Consider the following 23,838-nt stretch of genomic DNA (forward strand, 5'->3'; position numbering starts at 1 on the left):
ATGTGAATCACTTACAGAGGAAGAGAACATAGGAAACATAATAGAGTTAAAACAGCATCACGAACAACATGAAAAGTTGTATCCTAGTTCAGCTTTGTGGAACAGGATGGTTCACTGGAAACCTACGCAGATAAAATACCGATTAAAGTAGCTTGAAGATACTTGTTATTTTTCACTGTCCCCATAAATGGGATACATCTGGTTGAAGTGAGGAAACATACTCATCAAAATCACCCAGTTAGTTACACATAGCAGGGTAAGACAAAGCATAGATTACACAGAAACATATAATGCTGAATAAAACAGAAAAGAACAATTCCAGCCATTAGCCACAGAACAAATTCCTATTATTTCCCTCTGACTGAGTTTAGTGACATTCATAGTTTCATGGAAGAGTTGTTTAAATTTGTATGTTTAAACAAACTAATTCTGTCCATACCACTCTTTTTTGACAGTAAAGAACATTCTTCTGGTAACTATAACATCTCCTCTCCTAGAAAAAGATTTTAATAGGAACTTCCCAAATTTTCACCACTTTTTTCCATTACAATTTTTTTAATCTCTTTTGAAAAACAAAGGAACTTTATGGATCTTAAAACATAGGTGGAAGAATCCTTTTAAATATTTGCATACTTTAAGCAATCCCCCAATAGATTTACTAACTCTTCTTGTGACCACAGGGATGCCTCATGACTAACTTGGCTAACTTCAGCGGCTAATTTCTCACTCCTCTAACAGGCAGGAATGCTATATGGAGAAGCTGTCTTGACTTCCGTTTATTATACACTTGAAATCCTGTGGAGGAGATTAACACTTTGGGAAATAAGTGCAAATACATCCAGATGCCAGCCACAACTGAAAAATATTCATAGAATTTTTCACTCAACGCTGTCTAGCAAAGGAGAATAGAAAGCCTCAGGTCTATATTGGTAAAACGTTTTAAATTTGAGTAAATGTAAAGTCTCATACTTCATCGTCAACCGAACAAGACTAAATATTCTATAAAGTATGTCAGATTACCTTTCCACTTCTTCTGGGAACCCAATACTACTACTGCTTTTGAATATTTTGTCAGAATGAAGTTCTTATTTCTTAACTTAGTCCTTGAAGTCATATGTTATTTCCTGTCCTCTAATATTTTAAGCCTATTTGTAAGACCTTCAGTAAATTGTTCTTAAGTTTTGTAGAGGAGTTGGATTTCCATTTTGTGTAATTTTTGTAATACTGCGATAGTAGCGGCATATACCATTTGGAGCACCTGTGCTATTTTGAACTTTCTAAAGGATTTTCTCCCTTTCTATTGAACTTCCAAATGAAAAAAATGGCAATACGTATGGACGTCTGGTACACTGAAAATATTATACTGAGTAGTAAAAAAGTATAAAACACAACAAATATATATTTATAATTAGATCAACTACAACTTCCCTCATCATGATTTAATTCTGTCTGGATACAGAGAAAAGCTTCAGGCGAGCCTTATTGTTGTTACCATCCTATTCACAGATCCATTAAGACTCTTACTGGCTCAGCAGTGTTTCAAAGAAATTTTTTAAATGAGTTGTTTAACCAACAAAACAATTAAGTGTAGCTAGGAAACAGGATTTCCAAAACACAGAGCACTGAATGTTTTTTATTTATGCTTCCTTTTTCTGGTAGTTATAGAAAAAATACCTGGCAGTAGAAGTAAGCTGAAAGGATTTTACTGGCTAATCCTTCTGTATGTGCACAGAGGTTTCCGAGAAAGTTCAAGAGAATGGGACAAGCTTCTCCACTATCTTTAATATTAGGCCTTCCATAGCTCTTCAACTCTAAGTAAGACACTACAATTTCTAGTGTGTTAACATTTAAAATTTACTTTGTGCAGCTTTATGGCACTATATAGTTTCTATGAAACAACAGGACCAACAGGTTTTATTGTTGCTAGATAAATAAGCTTAACTAGGGTTCCATGTGGTCTTGCAGTTTCTTGTTTATCTTCCTTTGCTCACTTTTCATGAAAACATATTTGAATTTATGCTTCTCATCTTTTTACTTTCTTGCAATTCCCAACTGTTCTGAACTGCAGTTCCCAATATAACAACTAATTTGTTGTGTTTTCTGCTGTACCTTCTGGAAGAGAGAGTTTTATTGAGATGATGTATTGAACACTATTTGTTAAACTCATCCTGGCAGAAACAATCCAAATTTTGTCATGAAACAATGCCTATCCCAATGGTTAATGGATAATTTAAAAAAAAAAAAAAAAAATCACGGTTTTGTTTCACTTTTGTGGTACAGTATAGATGATTGTAATGTCTGTTTTGAAATTCTTCATCTGCTCTTTAAAAACAAAGTAACACAAATAAGTTATTAAAAATGGCAAAGTACTATATAAAATAGAGGATTCTGATTTTCTTGAAATGCACTTTATCTTTTTATTCTATCTTTAAGATTTTAAGATTTTCTAGTATATACATAAAGACAACAGAAGAGATTTATTTTCTAGTAATGAAGTTCATCAGATTGTAAATAGTATATGGCAAAGAGAAGGCAGAAATATCCTTTTAGTGTACAGGCTGAAGGTCCCACTCTAGTCATTGTATTTTGTTTAAGAAATCATATTCTCCTTAGAAAAACAAGCATCGCTTATTTCATTCCTAAACTTTATCTCTACTTAGGCAATTTATTATTGAAATGTTGTGAAACACCAGACTCTTGAAGTGTTTCAGCATGAGAACATAATTTCAAGAGAAAGAGAGCTTACTCTAATTTAGTACAGTTACACTGATTGTACGCCCACAGCTAGTGCCGTATGAAACCACTCACACAGTAGTTTTTAGTGACAGATATTTTAAACTTCCTTTAAAAACTACCATTAAGTCTGAGATCAGTTTCTGTATTGAACTTCACCTATCATTTTTTGCCATTTATTTTAATACAGAAATGTATTAATGGTTTGAAATGATAATATTAAAATGTTAATATGATTTTTAAATGTATTTCAAAATGGTATAAGTACTATCAGTAGTTCCTAATAATATCATTCAGTGAGTTGTCACTGCAGTATAATCTTGTCAGTTCTAAATGCTTAAATATATCTTTGTCTCTTACCACTTAAAAACTGCATTGGATAAAAACACCTACATCTACATTTATTTATGAAATGTGATTAGTATCAGCCCATGTAAAATATTGCACGTAACAATGTAATCATTAATGTAGAAGTACTCCTAAGAGAACTTCAATTTCCTTTTTATATTTTACCTTTTTTTATTACATTGAAACAGTCACATTTCCTACTCATTTGCTATTATTTTGATATTAACATCTATTTCAGCTGCTTCCTTCCTGATGTCTTAGTGTCTCATCTTTGTCCATCCTCACAGACTGTACCCCCAATTTCCAAATTCCACTACAGTTACGAAGTATAATTCCCCAATTTGCCTCTCTACTTCAGTGTATGATTTAGGTTTTTAAGATGCTTAATTCCCACTGATTCATGGAGCTGTTTTTCAAAGGTTTTATTAATTTTTTTTCATTTTCTCAATTTCAAGGCATGAGAAACCTGGAGTTCAGATACTTATTAATTAACTTCAGTTGGATTTCTGTACTTCACATCCAGTGCACTTGAATGTCTATGATCTCTTTCTGTGATCATGAAAGAAAAAAAAAAAAGACGAAAATAAAAGAAATACAAGACTATATGAAGGCTCCATTCTGAACCACTCCTGGGCAGCTAGAGAATACTCAAGGCAAAAATAAAAGGAGTGCCAACTGTACAGAAAAAGCACAACTGACTGAAGATCAGATGCAGCTGTCAGTGTGAGATAATCGTACAAGGACTGCCAAGGACATTGAAAAGTCTCTGTATTAATCATATACTTGTTGGCCAACAATGCTTTGGGATTCTCGACAAAGACAAGTAGATAAGGGTAACATGAAATGGCACCTAAAACCTGTACATGGCTGAATCCACAAGGCTGGCACTAAGATCTGCTCTTCAGCTATTTAATTCAAAGAGCAACACCTGAGAGGTAACAACCACAGGAATCATGTCCTTGCTTGGGTAGTTCCTGACATATTGATGGTCAAGATTCTTTAAAAATCAGATTCTTTAAAAATATTCTTATTAAAATGTTCTTTGTAGAGAAAGGGATTTTTGTATCTATTACTCTGAACACGATAACACATGATGAATAATAGAAACTTATCACTGAAAACTAAAAGGAATCCTAGAAGGGCAACACCAAGTGAAAGATGAATAAATGGTTACTGACAGTTTTATGTCAGTACTGGCATTTCAGTAGGGGCCACAGTACGGTAGGGGAGGGACCCCCATTCTTCTAGACTCTTGGAAGGCCTTGAATGACTTACAATCTAGACAAATCAGAGAAGCAGAGTGAGGATGGAGATGACAAGCTCAGGCTCAAAAGTAGCTCGTAGAAGAAGAAGCCTGGTCTCCCAGGAGAAAACAAAGTTCATTCTAGTACTACCAACAAACCCAGGGACTGCCATAAAAATTGAGGTTAGTAGCTGTGACAGGAAATTAAAATAAATTCTTTGCTAACACTGTATTAAAATATTGCTTTTTAGACCTGTTACCTAATTCTAGGAAGTTAGCACTAGTCATATTAAAAATCAACAACAGAAACATGAAACTCCAACTCATCTTTACTGGTAAACGTGGTAAATGTATAAACTCTCTTTAGTGCAAAAATAAAATGGAATTATAGGATACAAAATCCATAAACTGCCCTAAAAATGTATAAGCTAAAGGAAGAGTATTTTTATATAAACTCTTTATACAGTGATCAAATATTTTTCTCAATTTTCTTATGTATAAAAATTTATTTTCTTAGACTAGACAATGGAATATTCTGCAGTTGCTTTTAATAAACTCCAGACAAAACGGAGATGAATTTCAACACTGGCAAAGGCTGTTTTACACACTAGACTTGTCTACCTCTTTCACTTAGAGAAAACTCCCACTGAAGCCAATTACCGCCTTTTCATACCACCGGACATCTCTCACAGCACTCAGTTAGCAAGGCGTGACACAAATTTAAAAAAGTAAAAGAATTTATATCCTAAATCAGACAAATCCCATTGGCAAAGTAGGAGAAAGAGGTATAACATATGCATAGACACAATACGTAGCTATCTTTACATATTGAATCTTTTAATGTAACCAGTAACATTAACAGAACCGTATTTTACACCTCCTACTTCTAATTCTCCTCATCCCAGTTGTCATTAGCTGGCAAATCTATGTCTTATCTTAGTGGAAATAGGTCTTCCATAACAAACATGAGATATGCCTATGTAAGAACAGTAGGAGTGGATATACCATTATAATAATACATCAGAAGTCTTCTGCACGACAAACCCTGTAATATCCAAGTTGGAATTAACACTCAAAGGTCACACTGTACATTAGATTCTTCTCACCAAGGCCCTGAAATTGCAATACTCAGTGCAGAATACTATGCTTAAAAGGAACCCTGCTGAAGTCATTCAAATACTACAAATTGTTTAGCCTACTTATATGCTGTAGACTGAAGGATTAGAACATGTACAATTGCACATTTATGTTGACATTATGCTACAAAGATGTGTAAAAAGGCAATATGCTAAGACTTATAAAAATCAATCATCGTCACTAAAACTGTGGAAGATATATTAAATGACTTTGCAGAAACTATATTTCAAGATGGGAAAAAGTTTTCTGAAATTCTGTATTTGAAAATGGCCTTTGCTTTCAAAAGAAAGCTTTCTCTTTTTCTTATTTCCGTGTGAAAGATTTTTTGTATTTGTTCTCCCTTGTCAAGTATGACAATGTGTTTATTTGCCTAGTTTGATATAAAATGCACAATGTAAGAGATTTTATGTTGAAACAATTTTTTTGTTTCAAAAAAGGTAAATAGACAATTATTTGATACTTTATTTTTTCAAAAGACTATTATTACATTCCTGCAGATGTTACTGAAATAAGTGGTATATTGAACATGTGTAGTTCATCATTTTCATGATATTTTGTTTCCAGAGAATTTGTGTTAGAGTCCTTAATGACTGCTGGAGAAACAGGCATTAGTTCACATACCATAAGCTCTTTGCTCTTGACAAACAAAGGCTGTCACTATGCACAGACTCTATTCTTACAGAAGTCCGGGAAGAAATTACCCCATTCAGACCAGCAGAAAATATACAGCGACATTGTGCCTCAACAATGCTATAAATACTACCATCCAAATAGGAGAGTAATCTTGCTTACCAAGGATTTATAGCTTTAGTAATTCTTCTGCTCTCAGTATAATTAGTCTTTTTGCACTTGATCTCAATAAAAGTCATTATAAAAAAAAGTGAAGTTTTTTTTTCTTTTCAGCTATGTCATTTTTATTATGTTCTAAATATTCTGACTCCATTTCAGAGCATGAAATCGTTAAGAGTATTATTCTGAATCTCCTTGAGAGAGCACAAGCTATTTAACTGTGTTCTGCACAGTGACAGAAGAAAAAAGGTTATTAACAGATAACTTTCTTACGTCAGTAGTGTAACTGGCACAGGCAAACAAAACATTTTTCTTTCAATGGCTATAAAAGTAAAAAATAATTCTGTATGTTCTTTTGATAATAATTTGTATAGACCTCAGTTTTTCTTTAACTTTAACCTCAAATCTCTTCAACCTTTTGCGGATATCTGAGTGTCTACAGAATTTCTTATATAGTAGCTATAGGACTACCGTTGTGATAAAGCTATAAAGGATTGCTCAAGGAAACAAAGCATGGCAGAAAAGCTAAATGCAGTTCTTAAGCCACAGTCCTGTTTCATAGAAGGAACTCGTCAGATGAAATATCTAAAATTGAAGGATCCCTAGAAGTTATAGAAAAACAGAAGTTGTAAACATCAAAAAATTGCCAAGGCCATATGGCATTAATTCAAAAACTAAAACCAGGATGAAATTGCCAAACTGCAGTGAGCGACTTCTTGATTAAAACTCTTTGGTTCTAGAGAGCTGAAAAGCAGGTAATGCAATATTAATGCTTATGAAGAGCTCAAGGGAAGGTTGAGGGAGCTTCCAAACAGGAAGCCTTACATTTATATGGAGAGAAAGTATTTTAAAGAATAGAGTCATTGGATATATGAGCAAACATAACATAATTGGGAAGAGTCAACGTGACTTTCTTAAAGGGAAGTTATATCTCACAAACATATTGGAATTTTTTTTTAAGGCTTCAAGTAACACTTAGACAAGAAAGATAGAGTGGATTTCCAAATGGCATTCAACAAGACCATTAGAGAAACTATCAAAACACAGAACAAGATAAAAAGTATTCCTATGGGCAAGTAATTGACAGAAACAAAAGACGGGAACAAAATATCATTTTTCACAGAGGACAGAGATCACCAGCAGAGGCCTAAGGAGACTTGTGCTGGAACAGGTTGTCGATCAAATTCATAAATGGTCTGGAAAAGTTAATGAAGAGTAGGACAAAGTTTGCTGATGATCCTAAGCGTAATAAAAAACAGAGCCATTTCTAATAAAAATTAGAGATGAAATGGCATATAAAATTCAATGTAGATGAAAGTGATTCAAATTGGGAAAAATATTAACTTTAAATATACAATGAATGGCTTTGAACTGAGAGCTGACAGTTCAATGAAAAGACCAGCCCAGTACTAAGAAGAGGAAAAAAAAATATTAAGAATTATTAAGGAAAAAAACCAGAAAACATTATTATGCTACTACATAAATCCATGCTGCACCTGAATCTTGAATACTGTGTTTGGATTTGTTTTTCTCACCTCTGATAACAAGTAATACCACCCAAAAAGATGCAGAGAAGAGAAACAGGACTGTCACAAGTAAGGAACATTTTAATAACAGGAGCAAGTAATACGAAAAATTAAAGCTGTAAAACAGATAATGGGGGAATGAAAAGTCTGTAAAATCATGAATGGGATGGAGAAAATAAATAGGGACAGATGTGTACTGGCTTTTACACCCAATTTAAGGGGTATAAAAAAGAAACATGCAGTTAGCGGCCCTAAAACAATTAAAAGGAAATGCTTCTTCGTACAACAAGCAGTTGATTTCTTACTGTAGCATGCTATAGGTGCTAAAAGTTTACATATGTTCAAAAGTAATCTGAAGGATTCAAGGAATAAAAATCCATCAAGGGCTATTTAATGCAAATATATCACTTTGTTCCAAGAAGCTCATGACCCAAAACATGCTGGAAGCATGAGAGGGTATTTGGAGGAAGCATTGCTATGCACTCCCTATCATTTTATACTCTTCTATACGTGCCTGCTATTGGCCTCTATGGAAGACAAGATACTGGAATAGAGGAATCTTTGATGTTAACAAATTGCATGAGTTCCATGTCTCTCTTATGGAGGCTGAAGCCAGGCTGTATGTTTATTTTGTATCTTCATTCTATTTTGTTATCAAAATATTATTTTATATAAAAATGAATTAGTCTTCTTTCATATACTGATGCCACATCTGTCAAAAAAGGCCTGAGAATGTGATATAAGCAATGTAGACATTCGAACTATACTCTCAGGTCTACCAGTGTAGCAGACAGAGTGTGAAAGCAAGCTAATTCATTAACATATGAAATTGTACTTTGATAGCAAAGCAAAGAACTACAGATATTCATTACCTGTAGAAGTGGAGACAGAAAGAAGTTTGCAAAATTCTCAGCTATTTCAAGTACTTAAGAATCTTGAAAAACTCATCTAAAGATGTTTCTAATATAACATCATTAATATGATGGAAGTTTGGTGCTTATTTTAAAGTTGGGACTACCTCAGTGGATTTATGCCAACTTAAACTAATCGAAGATCTGTTTCATAGTGTGTTTCAATCATAAAAATAACATGGAAACTATGTCACTCAACCTTTTCATTCTTTTAATAAACTCCATTAATATTAAAGCAATTACAACAAATCTGTATTCAAAAGTGTTAAGCTTGGATCATAACCAAGGGACAATTATTTATCTTTAGTGATTCTGAAATCCTTGAGGATTCATATTACAAAGTGATACCAAAATCTTGCATGCATTTTCCAGTACTAGGACAAAGACACAGTAATTATTGAGTAAAGATTATTTAAGATGAGTAAGTAATTCCAAACAATGATATAAAATTCTTGATAGCATCTTCTGAGATTGTAATTAAATGGAATTAAATGTCATTTTTCCTTCCCCTGAGATTTTTCAGTGGAAAGTAATCTTTATCACCCTCATCAAAATCCTTCACGCACAGCCTACTTTGTCTCATTGTATACACACTGCCAAACTCAATCAAGGCAGTACTGAAACACAAATAACCCAACCTGTTTTAGGTCTTTCATGTCATCTATCTTCCATGACATAGTAGTACTTCAAGCTACTTCTAGGATTCCAAAGAAAGGAGAGGAACTGCTTAAACTGCCTTTTTGCTTCATGGGAAAGACTAAATCTTCCTTGGTCAAAGACTTCACAGTTCCTTGAGTCTGTATTTTTCCTAAAAATCCCATCACTAAACGGGATTTTGCTGGGGGCGAAGGAAAATGTTCTTCCATTTCAGGAAGTAGAATCAGTTGTCATCGAAATAATTTTCAAAACCCAAACCTAGGGTATACTTTAGTTACTATGCATTATAGAAACCTTGGCTTTCTCAATTATAATATCTTACTGTGTACACACACAAAATTATAAACATAAGATAGTTTCAGGTTTTAATATATTTTTACTACATTTATTCATGAAAAATACTTTAATAACTTAAATAGGTAATGCTGTCATTTAACGTCTGTAAAACTTACCTAGTTAATATTTTTTCAACTTTCATATTTTTTTCAGGATCAATTTTGATAGAAAACATCTGGGTTTTAGTGACTAGTTAGCTATGTCACAAATTCATGGAAATGTGCCCTGTGCGGCAATATCTAAAGATGCCTTGGAAAGGAAATCAAGCTTTTTGATCTTTTGCTTGGAAGTGTTTTCCTGTGTTGCCATGGTATCAGTGATAGCTATTTTAAGACATTGGCTGTGGAATATCTTCGAAAATATACCTAGGCAACACATAAATCATCTGTACTCTAATACTTCTAAAACAGTGACTAATCTTTCCGTACTTCAGTGGAACAGAGTGATATGAAGCCATTATGTTTGTGTAAGCAATCCTTTAGAAAATTCAGTTTTGAAGTTTTTGACCGCTGAATCCACCTCATTCAAGGCCTTTTCAGTTTTCACAAATCTGACAAAATTCTGTATGTGAATTTTGACCACGCTTTGCATCCCTTTTGGTTCCCTTATGTTCACTAGCTTTTAAAAGTTAGAGCATAACAAATGTAGCCAAAGTTTGTATTTACATAACTTGAGAGTCCAAGGCTCTTACTCTTCTGGAAAAGGTCTGCTGACTTCTTCCAGAGTGCCTTATCCACAAGCTACTCCTCACAGCTTCCAGGATGGCTCTAGAACTCCTCCGCCCAGCATCTATCTTCTTCTTCCCAGAGCAGTGACCTGACATTGGAAATCCTTACAAAAGCTGGAATTCACGATTTGCAGTACTCAAGCTAACCTCAAAAAGGGTTTCTATCAGACAGCTATCATTGAAACTACCTATACAACTGCACCTATGCCTTATTTCAAATTATGAAATACTTATACATAAGTAGCTCCTTAGCAATAGTAATGTTCACGTGTTTTTTTCCTCAAAACAGAGGATATCACATTGAATGGTTTCTAGACTGGTACTGATGTGTTTGGTGGTACAGAGGATGGAAGGAAGAGAATTAGAATACAGAAACACATCAATTCCTTTTAAGGGAAGTCAAGTCTTTTGAAAGTATCTTAAATTTGCAGTTACTGTCTGTTAAAGGATAATCATAGTCCAGCTAGTACATTGCCCCAGAAATGTATTAGCTGAATGTAAGGTAAAACAGCCCCCAAAAATCCTAAGAATAGCTCCTGAACAGAGGCATAGAGTTTGTTTTAACCTAAAAATCATTACCAAACTGATTTTTTCCAGAAAAACTGCCATAGAGGCTCACTATGTAAATAGGTTTATGTAAAAGCTCTCTAATAAATAGTAAAATCCTTACTACTCTGATGTAATTGACTATCCGATGCAGTAACAGTGAAGAAAAACCCCAAAGGAATCAATTATACTAATGGCTAAGTGCATTTTATCCATAGAAGAATCTCTGTATAAACAGCCAATTCTCCTTAGAGAAAGCCAAAGTAAAACTACTTAGAATTTTCCAGGAGCTGTCATAATATTCCTTACTAACTGAAATTTAGTATTTGGTACTGCTTATAACAGCAGTGAAATTTAAAGACAGGTGTTAAAAGTCACTGGCTTCAACTTTTTTTAATTGAATTGAAATCTGACATTACACAGCACCTCTTGGTTGTTGCAGTTACTAATAAATCAAAACAAAGGCTTTCATGATCTTAAGAGTTCAAAATTATTCCCAGCATAATTGGAAATGTGGTCCCATTACAAAAATTTCCAGATGAATTTAGCTTATTTACAGACACATAGAAGGACACTGTATACTGATTGCAATATTCAACACTGTGACTACTGGCACCTACTTTCATCAGAAATGCTCCCGAAGTATTCACAGCGGGTCCAATAGCAAACTGAATCAGGCAATCTTGCAATAACTTTACTATTTTTAGAATATATGAGAAATGTAAGGCATTATTCCTTGTAGTTAGCTCCTCAGAGACAAAAAAACCCAAACTTGCAATAACCAAGGTGATTCAATAGCCCGCCAAAAATAGCATAATAACATTTTGTTCATATTTTGTCAACTCACCACCTCAGACTTATAAACACTACTTTAGGTATCAAAACAGGTAAAATTTCTTCCCATGAACATCAGTTGATTCCAGTTAATATGAAGTGAAAAAGCAATTTTTTCACTTGCCTCAAACAAGACTGATCTTGGTATTAAATAAAACTTCAACTGCCAAACGACATACAGCCTAGCCATCTCTCAAGTTATGGCAACCGCCAGTCCACAGCAGCTTTTTTGTGGGCTGGCACATCTGCTTCAACCAGGCTTATGGGAACAACCATCTGTATTTACATTAAAGAAAAAGCAGCAGCAAAGATGGAAAATGTGCTACTTTGGGGGAAGGAGATTTGAGGTGGACTTGCCTCTATGTTGTCCTCAAGAAGATAAAAAAGCTTTTAAACTGGGCAAAAAATTAATATAAATATAAAATAGAGCAATGAGATTATTAAAACAGAAAAGGCCTCAAAGCTACTAAGTCAAGATAAAATTAGTATAAAATGCTTTATAACAGAACTTCCCACTGTGTCCTCGCAGGCAAGCCCTTGCTTACTGGACTGATTTCAAACAAATAAGTGATTTCCTGTGTTGCAGCAAATTCTGCCCAATTCTCTCTGCTTCTTAGGAAGATCTTCTGTCCATCCCCACAGAGATCTAGCTCTAAGTCTGCATCCTAATACTCAAACTAGTTTTTCCACATAAGGCTTCTACAGGTCTCTACAATCTCTGGTTGATGCCTAGATTAGCCAGTACCTTCCCTGAGCTTAGTGTCAGAGCCTGGGCAAGTGAAGGACTACCTACAGTAGAGATTATATTGGCTCAGGGACCACACAAGCAAACTGGAAATACACAAGTGCATGTGACCAGGTGGGATGCATTTCAGGAAGCTGAGGCACCTGGCTGGTGTCACATGAAGGCCACACTCTATCATCTTTGAAAAGTCACGTCCATCAAGGGAAGTTCCTGATGACAGGAAAAAGGCAAACATCACACCCGTCTTCAGTCTAACCTCAGTTCTCAGTAAGTTTATGGAGCAAATTTTCCTGGAAACCATGCCCAGGCCCATGAAGAACAAGAAGGAGATTGAGAATAGCTGGCAGGAATTTACCAGGGACTGACAAACTTTATTGCCTTCTGTGATGCAGTGACTGGCTCCGTGAACTAGGGGAGAGCATAGTCATAGTTTACCTTGACTTTAGCGAGGCTTTCAGCAAGGCTTCCTTAGTATCTTTATAGACAAATTGGAATGATAGGACTCAGACAGATGGACTCTAAGGTGGGTAGAAAATTGATAGGAGTCTGGAGCTTAACAGTGAAGCCTGCAGGTTAAGGAATGTGATTATTCCCCCTTTTTAGCACTTGTGAGAGTGACAGTATCTAGAGTGCTTCTTTGGGCTCTCCAGCCCACCACGTTGACTTACTGGAATCAGTTCAGTGGTGGCAAGAGGACTACGGGGCTGCAGAGAAGGTCAAGGAGGGATCTAACTGCTGTCTTTGACTACCTAAAGGAAAGGGAACAGAAAAGATTAAGCCGGACTCTTCTTGGAGGTGCACAACGAAAAGACAATAGAAAATGCACGAGAGCTGCAAATTCTGAATAGATACGAGGAAAAAAACTTCATGGTGAGGGCAAACATTGGAACGGGCTGCTGAATCACTGCCCTTGGAGATATTCAAAACATGACTGGACAAAGCCCTGAACAACCTGATCTAAGCTGGCCCTGCCTTGCGCTGTGATCTGGACCAGATGACCTCCGGAAGCTGCTTCCAAGTTAAATTACTTCATCACGATTCTATGATTTGGTCCATTTTGGAAGCAGTACCAAAATTCACTTGCCTCAGGCAGCTGCAAAAGGAATTTGTTTACTTCTTGTACAAGTGAATTGTTGGATCCATACCATCTGATTAGTTACAGAGTCCTCTAGCATCCTCTAGAATGCTTTGTCAGTTTGAAATCCATGCATAGGAAGTGTAGACACAAGCTATAGTCCTAATTCTTTCCCATTTTCCCTTTGAAGAAATTTTAGCTCTTAGATATTGTCGGTCCTTGCGCTCTTACCCCTCCACTGTGCATTTACGAACAAGTTGTATAGTAGATGACTTTTCCAGGGGAATACAACAGCATTATAGATTTTAGAATATGTACCCTCATAGTAATATTAAAGAAAAAAATCAAATTTTTTATATGTACCCTCATAGTAAGAGTAAAAAAATCTTTTTTTTTTGAGCATCACTGGAACTACTAATGTGTTCTTCCCCCCCAAAAAAAATACCGTAATTTCCTTCTATTCTGCCTAAAGGTTCTTCTTTGAGAATAATTTTTATCCTTCAAGCTGAGAAAAATCAAACAGCTAGAAATTCCAACATGTAATTTGGCTTCATTTCCATACTGCTATGAAACTGCAGTATCTCTTACCACCGTGCACGTACATCTGTTTGTTTGAACTTTGAATAGGTTATCACACGTGTTCCTTTGGTGGTGTCTGAGTAACAATAATTTAGTACAGCCTTATGCACCAATCTGGAAGAAGTAATCCTACAGCTAGAACAGGAAGTTGTGTCCTCTTTGCAATAATAAGAAACAACCAAATGTTTCAGACACACAAACTTAATGACAAGTGCCTGAAAAGTTTATCATTTTTTAAAACTCTGATGTAAAAGGAATTGTATGTATTTTACTAATCGCATTTCTATAACTTAGAAATTTCAATTCTGTTTTCTTTTTCTTCATTTTTGGGGTGATCTGAAGTATTGTGAAGTAACTGAAACTAATACACTGCAAAAACTCTTAAAATTGTTGCAAAGCAAGACAAAAACAAGGTGAAAAGATCATTAAAGCAAGCAAGAGCTAGCATGTGTCGTGGTCAGTCTGGAGCTGTGCCTTAGCTGCCTGAGCAGCCAACTGTTAAAGAGCAGCAGCTGGGTTCCACCTGCCTTTCTGTCTGTGAAGTTCCCTGAAAGAGCTGAAATAAACTTTGCCAACCCGCTCCTCCCTCAAATTTGGTTGATATGATGATCAGGTTCTACAACTTCGGCAGACAGTCATTTAGACAGCTCAACTACATACCACTTGTCTCAGGAAAGCCAGCTACTTAATGTTTTTCAATATGCAGAATTTATCTTTCAAGTAAAGATACCAACTTTCTATCAAAAATGAAAAAGAAACACATTTGAAGGAAAATTTGCCTATAGTGTGAATCCCCAAATAATTTTCAGGTTGTCTCCCCAAGAAAAACTGTTATATATGTACTGACTGTTCCATAATGTTCTAAACTGGCAATGCCCCAGAGCACAGCACTCGGATGAGTGTTCTTTGGAGTAATAACTTACATTACAAGGACTTAATTCTGCTCATAGTTGTGTATGTACAACTCAACATAAATGAAAGCTGCATGCAGACAGCCAAGGGCAAAATCTGCTACAAAATATTTCAAAAGGATGAAATATTAGTCCAATATTTAGTCCAAATTTATTGGACTAAAAAAGCCTCCACATTTTACAAGTGAAGTAATGGAATAAAACCAGCTGTATTCATAACCACATAAAAACATTCCGCATTAATGTCCCTAATTTCAGTAAGAATATTAGGAATATTGGCGTAACAGAAAAGCTACAGGGCATCCGGGAGTGAATGACCCACATAATGTAATTAAACCCAATCCTAAATATGCCACTGGAAAGGAACAAACACAAGGAGGTTATTAATTAAAAGGTATAATACTCTCAACACGCAAACTGGCAGCCACAAGTTAAGCTCAGAAGAATTACCTTCTTGGTTTTCAAACTGTTCTGACAACAGATGGTAGCAGCAGCCTACACTGCAAACTGCTTTGATTTCAGGCTTGGCAGTAAAAATTCGTAGTGTATTTGCAGCAAGATCGCCACATGTATGTAGACCCACCATCATACAGTCCTAAGAAGAAAAGGAAAAAAAAGCAACAATAAGGCATCTCCCTCTTCAACTGAAAGAGCACGAATAACAACAACAAACTCCAAAACCCAAACATGCTGCAAATGGTTACCGAGCTGTAAGGTTTAAATACACAACTCCATGAGGACTCCTGCTGTTCTGTTGTAGAATTTTTCAATGCATAATAAAAGCTCTTCAGTGCTAAGAAAACATCGTGCATTGCCTCTGTGGAGCGACAGACTGCTCATCGCTTTGTTCAGGTAAGGAACTATGCATCCCTGCACTCTACCTTCGCCGGCCATGAGGAAGCAGAAGTTCAAGACTATGAATAACAGCTGATTTACCTGCATGGAAGGGAACATCTGCGTGGTGACTGGACACAGGCCATTTTCTCTTGTCTTTCCTAGCTTTCCTGTTATTGTTATTACTACCACTGCTACTTCCTTTTCTTACTTCAGATTTACTACTGTAAATCTGGCTGGACCTATCTATGGCATTTCTGCTACTTTAAGTTGCTGAAATCAAAACCACTTCCTAAATATAGATGTAATGTGAAGAGCAGGCTTTGTTATTTCCAAAACTGTAGTACTGCCGCAGTTTTGCAGTGTGCCTACTACCACTCAACAACAAATGGGCATTTTCTTCCATAGCACAAAGAAAGAACTTCAGCTTCAGATGCTGTTCTTCTGTCCATTCTATTTCTTGTTTTCCTTTTTCCTCAATTCCCCTTTTCCCTCTATTTCTCCATCCAAATTATCCCTCTTCTCACCATTCATAACAAGATACTTCCTTTCTGGCATTGTTAGTTGGAAGCTACATGGTAAACATGGTATTGCTTTGAATTTCAGCCTTATTTATTAACAAGGTTATCAACAAGAAATTAGCCCAGAGACATTCAACTGGGATTGAATTTCTATATTGAATTTCTATAATCATTCTGACTTTATATGCACATCTATTTTTGCTGCTTTACACCCAATTTTCTCACCCATCTGTATTATATAGTATATGTATGTGCAAAACAGTAAAACCTCCCCTTTCCTGTCCCCCTTCTCACCTTCCACTTTGTGCTGCTTCTCTGTCCTTGCCCTCTCCTTGTCTTAGGATCCAAAGTTTTTAGGTGGCAAAAGTTCAGTTTCAGTCCAGCTTAGTTTTTAAAGACTTTTTTCCTATCAGTCAGCTTCAGCTCACCATTCCACAAAGCTTTTTTCCACATGCAATTACAGTAATAGTGGAACAAGACTAAAGTTCGGAAGCTAAGAGAAGATGTGCACTTGCAAGGGCAGGGTTTAAACCCCAGGACAGGAAAAGTTAGAGAGATTCTTTCAGGAGAAAGCTAGTGGAAGATGGCTACCACATGCAAGCTAGAGGAAACACATTACAATGCTCAAAACTTCTGAACAACACGAGGGCAGTCTGTCTGCATCAGGTACACTTTTAGACCGCCATTGACTTCAGTGAGGTTGCCTGGGTATAACTGAAAGTACTTTCTGGATTGTTGGCTTAAGTGTAGCAAAATTTGATATCTCAATATTAGTCCTGGGCTATATACAAACATGCATTCCTATACCTGTATTTCATCAGCAGATTACTTTCAGAACTTACGGTATAAATCAGTAACTACTAATTTTACCCATTCCCCATTTGTCCCCAGCTTAGAAAAATTTGAGGGAAAAAAAATCAATTTATGGTTACAATAAAAAATTGTAAATATTTGTAAAACTATTTCTAAAAAATATTTTATTTCTAAAAATTCTCAAAATACTTTTAAAACATGTAAATGATTGCACATTTTAGTTTTTTAATTACACACATTCATCACACATAATGTGCTGTTCGATTATTACTATTTTTTAACACAATGAAGCTTTTACCTTTTCTGACAGTAATTTTTTTTTTTTTTTTTAAAGAAAGGCAGTGATATAGGATTTCTTCTACCTTTTACATCACACAAATTACATGCTAAGAGAATACAAAATCCAACTGTGCAAATGTAAAGGCATATGCTTCATCAACAAACCCTGCTGCTCAGGGTGTCTTTTGCAGACAGACATGAGCTTGCTCCACACGTTTTCAGATACTCAGTAGGATTTATTAGCTCAAGTTATAGGGCCATCAGCACAAACCTATGGTCTTGAATCAGAGATGAATTACACCCCTGAATATAATAGTTTGGTTACTACTGAACACGGACAAGTTTTTATCTTTCCATAAAAGACTGAATTTATCTACCCAATCAATGTACGTTAGCTCAGGCATAGGAACTAAACAGCCACACAGCTTCTAGACGTGTCACTGTCTTTGGGCAGCTGAGCTTGGGCTTGGCCTTGTTTGATCAGGAGGATGGAACACCTCTCCTGTGAAGAAAGGCTGAGAGAGTTGGGGTTGTTCAGCCTGGAGAAGAGAAGGCTTCGGGGAGACCTTATTGCAGCCTATCAGTACTTAAAGGGAGCTTATAAAAAAGATGGGGGCAGACTTTTTAGCAGGGCCTGTTGCAACAGGACAAGGGGGAATGGCTTTAAACTAAAGGGGGGTAGATTTAGACTAGATAGAAGGAAGAAATTTTTTACGCTGAGGGTGGTTAAACACTGGCACAGGTTGCTCAGAGAGGTGGTGGATGCCCCATCCCTGGAAACATTCAAGGTCAGGTTGGACGGGGCTCTGAGCAACCTGATCTAGTTGAAGATGTCCCTGCCCACGGCAGGGGGGTTGGACTAGGTGACCTTTAGAGGTCCCTTCCAACCCAAACTATTCTATGATTCTATGATTGTTTGTGTAGACACAATCCCTGCCAGCTAGTAAATTACTAAATGAACTTAAAGTAACGCTGAAAAGTCAAAATATAAAAAAATTATTTGCAAATAGGGCTCTTTACAAACTTTTTATGCTGAGTACTAGACAAAATAAATTCTCCTATGCCTTCAAAGTTTAATTGAAATTACAAAAATATAAAACTTAAAAAATAAGAAATTTCAGGAAAATTGAAATTCCAGTGCTTAATATATCCATCTACCTGGTAAATATAACTCTCTTCATAATAATTAAATGTTATCTATAACCACAATTGTAAAATACCCGAATGTGCTAATATGTCTGCTGTTAAGTTTGACAGCTGTTTATTATCTACCCCGTAAATTCTAAAGGATGGTTTACATATTCAAAATAATCCCAACAGATATATTAAAATAGAAAAACAATGTGTATCTGCTAGACATACTTCTGCTAACTGGCTGAAAAACATTATTGGGCCAGAATATTCATTTACACCACTGATAGCACTCTATGTACACTCAGCAAACATTATGTACATATGAAAATTGCAATATAAAGACAATGGACAATCTACTTCAAATATTAGTAAAATAACCTCCAGATCTGTTATGATGTCACTGAGTTCTGTTTCTGCAGTGATGCAAGAGGTCAATGGAAAATACAGGTTTGATTCACTCGACTTGCTTGCTTTAGCCTTGAGAGATGCCATTTTTCTTTGCGCCCTTTCCTCTTCACAGAGTTCCCCACAGCTACACTGAGATGAAGAAGAAACTTCTACAGCATCAGCAGGCAGAACATTTAGAATAGCAAGAATCTCTTCAGAAAGTTTGCTCTCATCAGATTGTGTCCGAGTCACCAAATCAACTTCAGTTTGTTTGCTGGTTTCAGATGTAGCTACTTCTGTGAAACCACAAGAAGGAACTAAATCTTGGATAGTCACTTGGTCCTGACTTTGAAGACTGCTGTCGTTATTTAAGGGCTTTTCACTGATTGCTTTACATTTAATTTCACTTTCCACTGGCCTGCCATTTGCCTTTTCCAACCTCTGGCTTTTGAGGTTTGCTCTTCCTCGACTCTGATATGCTCTCCAGTGTTTCTTCAATTTTCTGTTCCTTTCATGAGCACCATTAGTGTTGGTGTTTGAGGAGTCAATTCCATAAACTTTTAAGTTATATTGCATGGACAAAAATGAACTCAGGTAGCCTTTTCCAGAACCTATATCAATCACCTAGGTAATGGGGAAAAAAGAAAATAGAATTCGCTGTATTAATGAGCAACAAGACACGCTTCAATCAAATGCAAAATAATTCCCTAAAAATTTAAGCATGGATTTAATAGCTACCTTATCAGTATCATCCCTCCGAATACACTTAGTTCTTTTGCTTTGTTGGTCCACTTTTTGACTTTAAAACACAGAATTAAGTCTTAACTGATTTGCTCCAGAAAACAGACACTGCAATGCTTATGCAATGCACATGTCCTGACTCTTCTGGGAAAGACTTCCAGTATATATTTTGACACAGAACTTCCCTCTGCTAAAGAAAATAACCATAAACCGTCACCACCACCACCTGCCCTTGCTAAACTGGGTCAGGATATAGAGTTAGCAAAGAAAGCGTTCACAGTATTTAGCTTTAGGCACCCAGCTCCCATACTGAGGAGTCTACTACCACTAGGTGTACAGAAATAAGCAACTTCAGATTCAGTGCCTAACTTAATCACTTCAGATGTGACCTAAAGACAGGTGATATTGATACCCCCTTTTATGTTAGAATGCTTATTTATACCGCTTTCCCATTCTGTGAAAATGATCCATACAGCTTTGATTAACTTGAGGATGCTTTTGTAATAAAACAAAGGGGCTCATATGTCACATGTGCTTCCCACTGCCTGTTCTCGAGGAAGGAGTGAATAGAAGGGATAACTAGCTGACAGTTTAGTTCGTCTCATAGTTGATAGCATGTGCTAGTTCAGTGACTGATATAACGCAGGAAGGAAAACACTGTACAAGAGTAATAGCAGAAAGAAGGGTAACCTGAGACCTTTAACTACATAATCACAGCTTTATATCATGTGTGTTTTAATTTGTAATAAATATATAACAAAATATTTTACAAGAATAGGCAGTGACATTTCTCTAAGGAAAGAAAATTATAATGTTCGCTTCTGTTCAGGTATCCACCAAAAATTATACTGACTAGATATAATGACTTTGTAGATGTTCCTGAAAGTGTTTAATTCAAGAATATCTATGTCTTGTTCTTGGTCTGTCACACGTTCATAAGAAAGCTTACACTGATATTTGTAAGTCCAAATAGCAGCATACACTACATGGATCCATCTTAAACTCAACTGCATAGTTTTTTACCAGGTAAGAATACTCAGTACAGCAATACTCTTACGGAAACGAAAAAGAAAGATTTATTCCTTATTCTAAGAAAGTTAAAGATTTATACAGCCATGGAATTAGGAAGAAAAATTTCAACCAATGTCAGTAAAGACTACGTAAAACAGCGAAGAATACACACTATTAGGTAAAAATCGTTTACCCAGGCTGCACATGGCTTTCTCACCCGCACTCGTCATGTGATATTGCTGCATATTTGCCATCTAGGTATGCTACAATCCTCAAATTTCTTGAATGAAATCAGTGCAGGAATGGATTTAGTGAAATAGAATTTATATAATCTAAGCATACTTTTTGAAAATGTCATTTATTTGTCACATTTATCACCAATATTCTCCTAAATTATTTAAAGGTGAAGGAAATAAAAGTGTTCAAGGAATAATTTTACCCACTACTTTATGTAACATATTACTATTATGCAGAATATGCACACCTCCACTTCTACAAGGTTTTTAATTATTTCTGTGAAAGGCAGCATTTGGACACAAGAGTCAGCTAGTGAATTATTCCTAACTCCTACATGTGACCTCTAGTGGCTGTAAAGACAAACTGCTGTTTGGGTAAGGTTTTTTTAGTTGTTTCCAAGTAAAAAGAAAACGGTAATATATTGTTAAATTAGCACTGGGAGAATAGTTTTAAAACGAAAGGAAAATTTGACTAAAAATAAGCAGGCAATGATCTTGTGCTAAAAAAATAGACGGCATTAAATTAATCCCTGCTTTACCTTCCCTTGATTACATAAGGAAAGGTAATCAGCAATCCATAGCGTATCTGCCAAGCATGAACTTTTAAAATGAAATTTCCATGATATAATGAACTCCAAAGGTCTTGTCCATAGTGAGTTGGGTACTATGTTTAAACACAGTTTCTGGCACGGCGCAATCAAGAACTTCGTTTCCAGAAGCATTCCAACATTTCCCAGCACCAAATCACAAATTTAATGGATGCTGAATGCAGAATTATATCATACTTACATTACACATTGCAACTGTTGCTGCACATGCTGCAATTTCCAAGGAAAACTTTCACAAATACATTAAAGAAAACAAATGTGCATTTAAACAAAGAATCATCATCACTGGCTTCTTTTCAGAGTTTAATCAAGAACTTCTTTATAAAATAAAGGTCCACTTGTATAATAGGAACAATGCTTAAAAGGGGCAGTAAACAACTGAAAAAAACGCTTTAGTTAGTTTGCTTTGATGTTTTAATTCAAATCATTAACCTAGAAGTGATTACAGTAGTAATAAAATTTCTGCTTTTATTCTCATTTTACTATTTATTATACTACATTATAAAATACCACAAGAGAGCAATATCCTCTACCACCCATTATACATCATAGGTATGGAGGTGAAATGGAGGGCATTTTTCAAGCCGCCAGCAATCTGTAATATCTGAAAGAAACACCCTGAGGACATGTGTTGTTGTAAAACATGTGTGGTGTTTTCATAGCTCTAGATTGTTTAATTAAATGCTGCATATATTTTGTTTTGCGAGAAGGATAGAAAAAAATCAATACGGAAAAAACTCTCCTAAAACTTTACAATTCCTATACTTTTTTAAGTTGAAAGGTAACCAAAACAAAAGGAGTCGCTTTTTTAATAATGAGAAGGAGGCTTTTCTTTTTTTTTTAAAATGTAACTGGAAAGCTCTTTTCATATATTTGGGATTTGTAACTTTGCACAAATAAATTTTGCTACAGTGTATGACTAAAATGGAAAAAAGTTAATATAGAGCAGTCAGCATTTCATATTCAGTGATATACTGCAATAATATTTTTCATTAAATGTTACAATTCTTTCAAAAAATAAACAGAAAATAATCCTTTGTCTAAAGACACTCCAAGCCATCTGATAGAAGTGCATAATCACTGCATGAAATTGCAGCATATTGACAGATACTTAATAATGATTGGTTTGAGATTTTATTAGTAACCAGCTACATTGGGGCTTAGGTTAGGTCATTAAGGTGGCTCTACTCTTTGAATATGGGTTTTCCTTTCCTTTCATTCCTGAATCTCACAGGAACTATTTAAAATCTAAATGAAAATGCTATATGAAACACCACCTTCCAGCAAATGCAGAGAACATTCAGTATTGCATTATAAGCAAACTACACTCTCCTACAGCTTTTTCAGTACGTGAATGTCTTCAACACTTGAACAACTAATACTTGCCTGAAGCAAAAGGTAAGCAAGGCAAAAAACATGCTAATGATAGAAGAAATTACTTTCACAAATCTGCTGCTACTGTATTTCTATTCTTTACAGAGTGCATCCACTTTATGGCTGTTGAGGGCACCCACACTTGTCACCACGGCCAGCTCTTGAAAGAGCTGCTGGAGAGATCGCCTTCCATCGCTGTAAGCATAGATGCTCACAAATTGATTGCGCCTCATTCAGTAATATTTGACCTTAATTGCAGCTATTTACTTGGTAATCCCAGTTGTAAGGAGAAGACTGCCTAAAACTTTGCCTTCATCAGTTGTTCCTCACAAAACAGATGGTCAGGATTCAGAGCTTTGATCTCTGTTTCCAAGGATGCCACAAGCCTGACCCAAACCTATCAAGGGTACTGCATCTTATACCTAAATTAAACTCAGTCTGAGCCAAATAACTTCCTAATCAAAGTTCAGCTTCAGCAACTCAGAGCTGAATCCAAGTTTTGGCGCCTGCCCTTCGGTCTACGGTGCAGTTACATCTCCACCACTAAACTGAACAGAGCACGGCCATGTACTCTACCCTCGGCACACGACTGGCCACACCATTAATTTTTAGCAACCCCCCTGGTGCAGGCAGGCCAACTAGCGCTCTCCCATTACAAAGACCAGGCACAATATGGGGGACAAGATATATCAGAGACCATAGTAATACAGACTCGGCGTGCCCACCTGCAGCTGTCTCTTCCCCCTTACCCAAATCTGACACGTTGATCTTAAACTATACTCAGACATATTTACTTAGGGAAA

At 35.9% G+C, this 23,838-nt stretch overlaps 1 protein-coding gene across 3 annotated transcripts in view; it reads right to left on the minus strand.

The window, feature by feature from the left end:
• The window catches only part of METTL25 (methyltransferase like 25), a 63,298-nt gene that overhangs the window by 25,576 nt on the left and 13,884 nt on the right, over positions 1–23,838 (minus strand). For all 3 annotated transcript variants that reach the window (XM_019473566.1, XM_009284916.2, XM_009284917.2), the window contains 2 exons: positions 19,057–19,689; positions 15,548–15,692 (listed from right to left, as the gene is read on the minus strand). In XM_019473566.1, the coding sequence (XP_019329111.1) occupies positions 15,548–15,692; positions 19,057–19,689 (778 nt within the window). The remainder of the gene's footprint in view (positions 1–15,547; positions 15,693–19,056; positions 19,690–23,838) is intronic.

This window comes from Aptenodytes forsteri, unplaced genomic scaffold (assembly GCF_000699145.1).
Source record: "Aptenodytes forsteri isolate BGI_AS27 unplaced genomic scaffold, ASM69914v1 Scaffold71, whole genome shotgun sequence".
NCBI lineage: Eukaryota > Metazoa > Chordata > Aves > Sphenisciformes > Spheniscidae > Aptenodytes > Aptenodytes forsteri.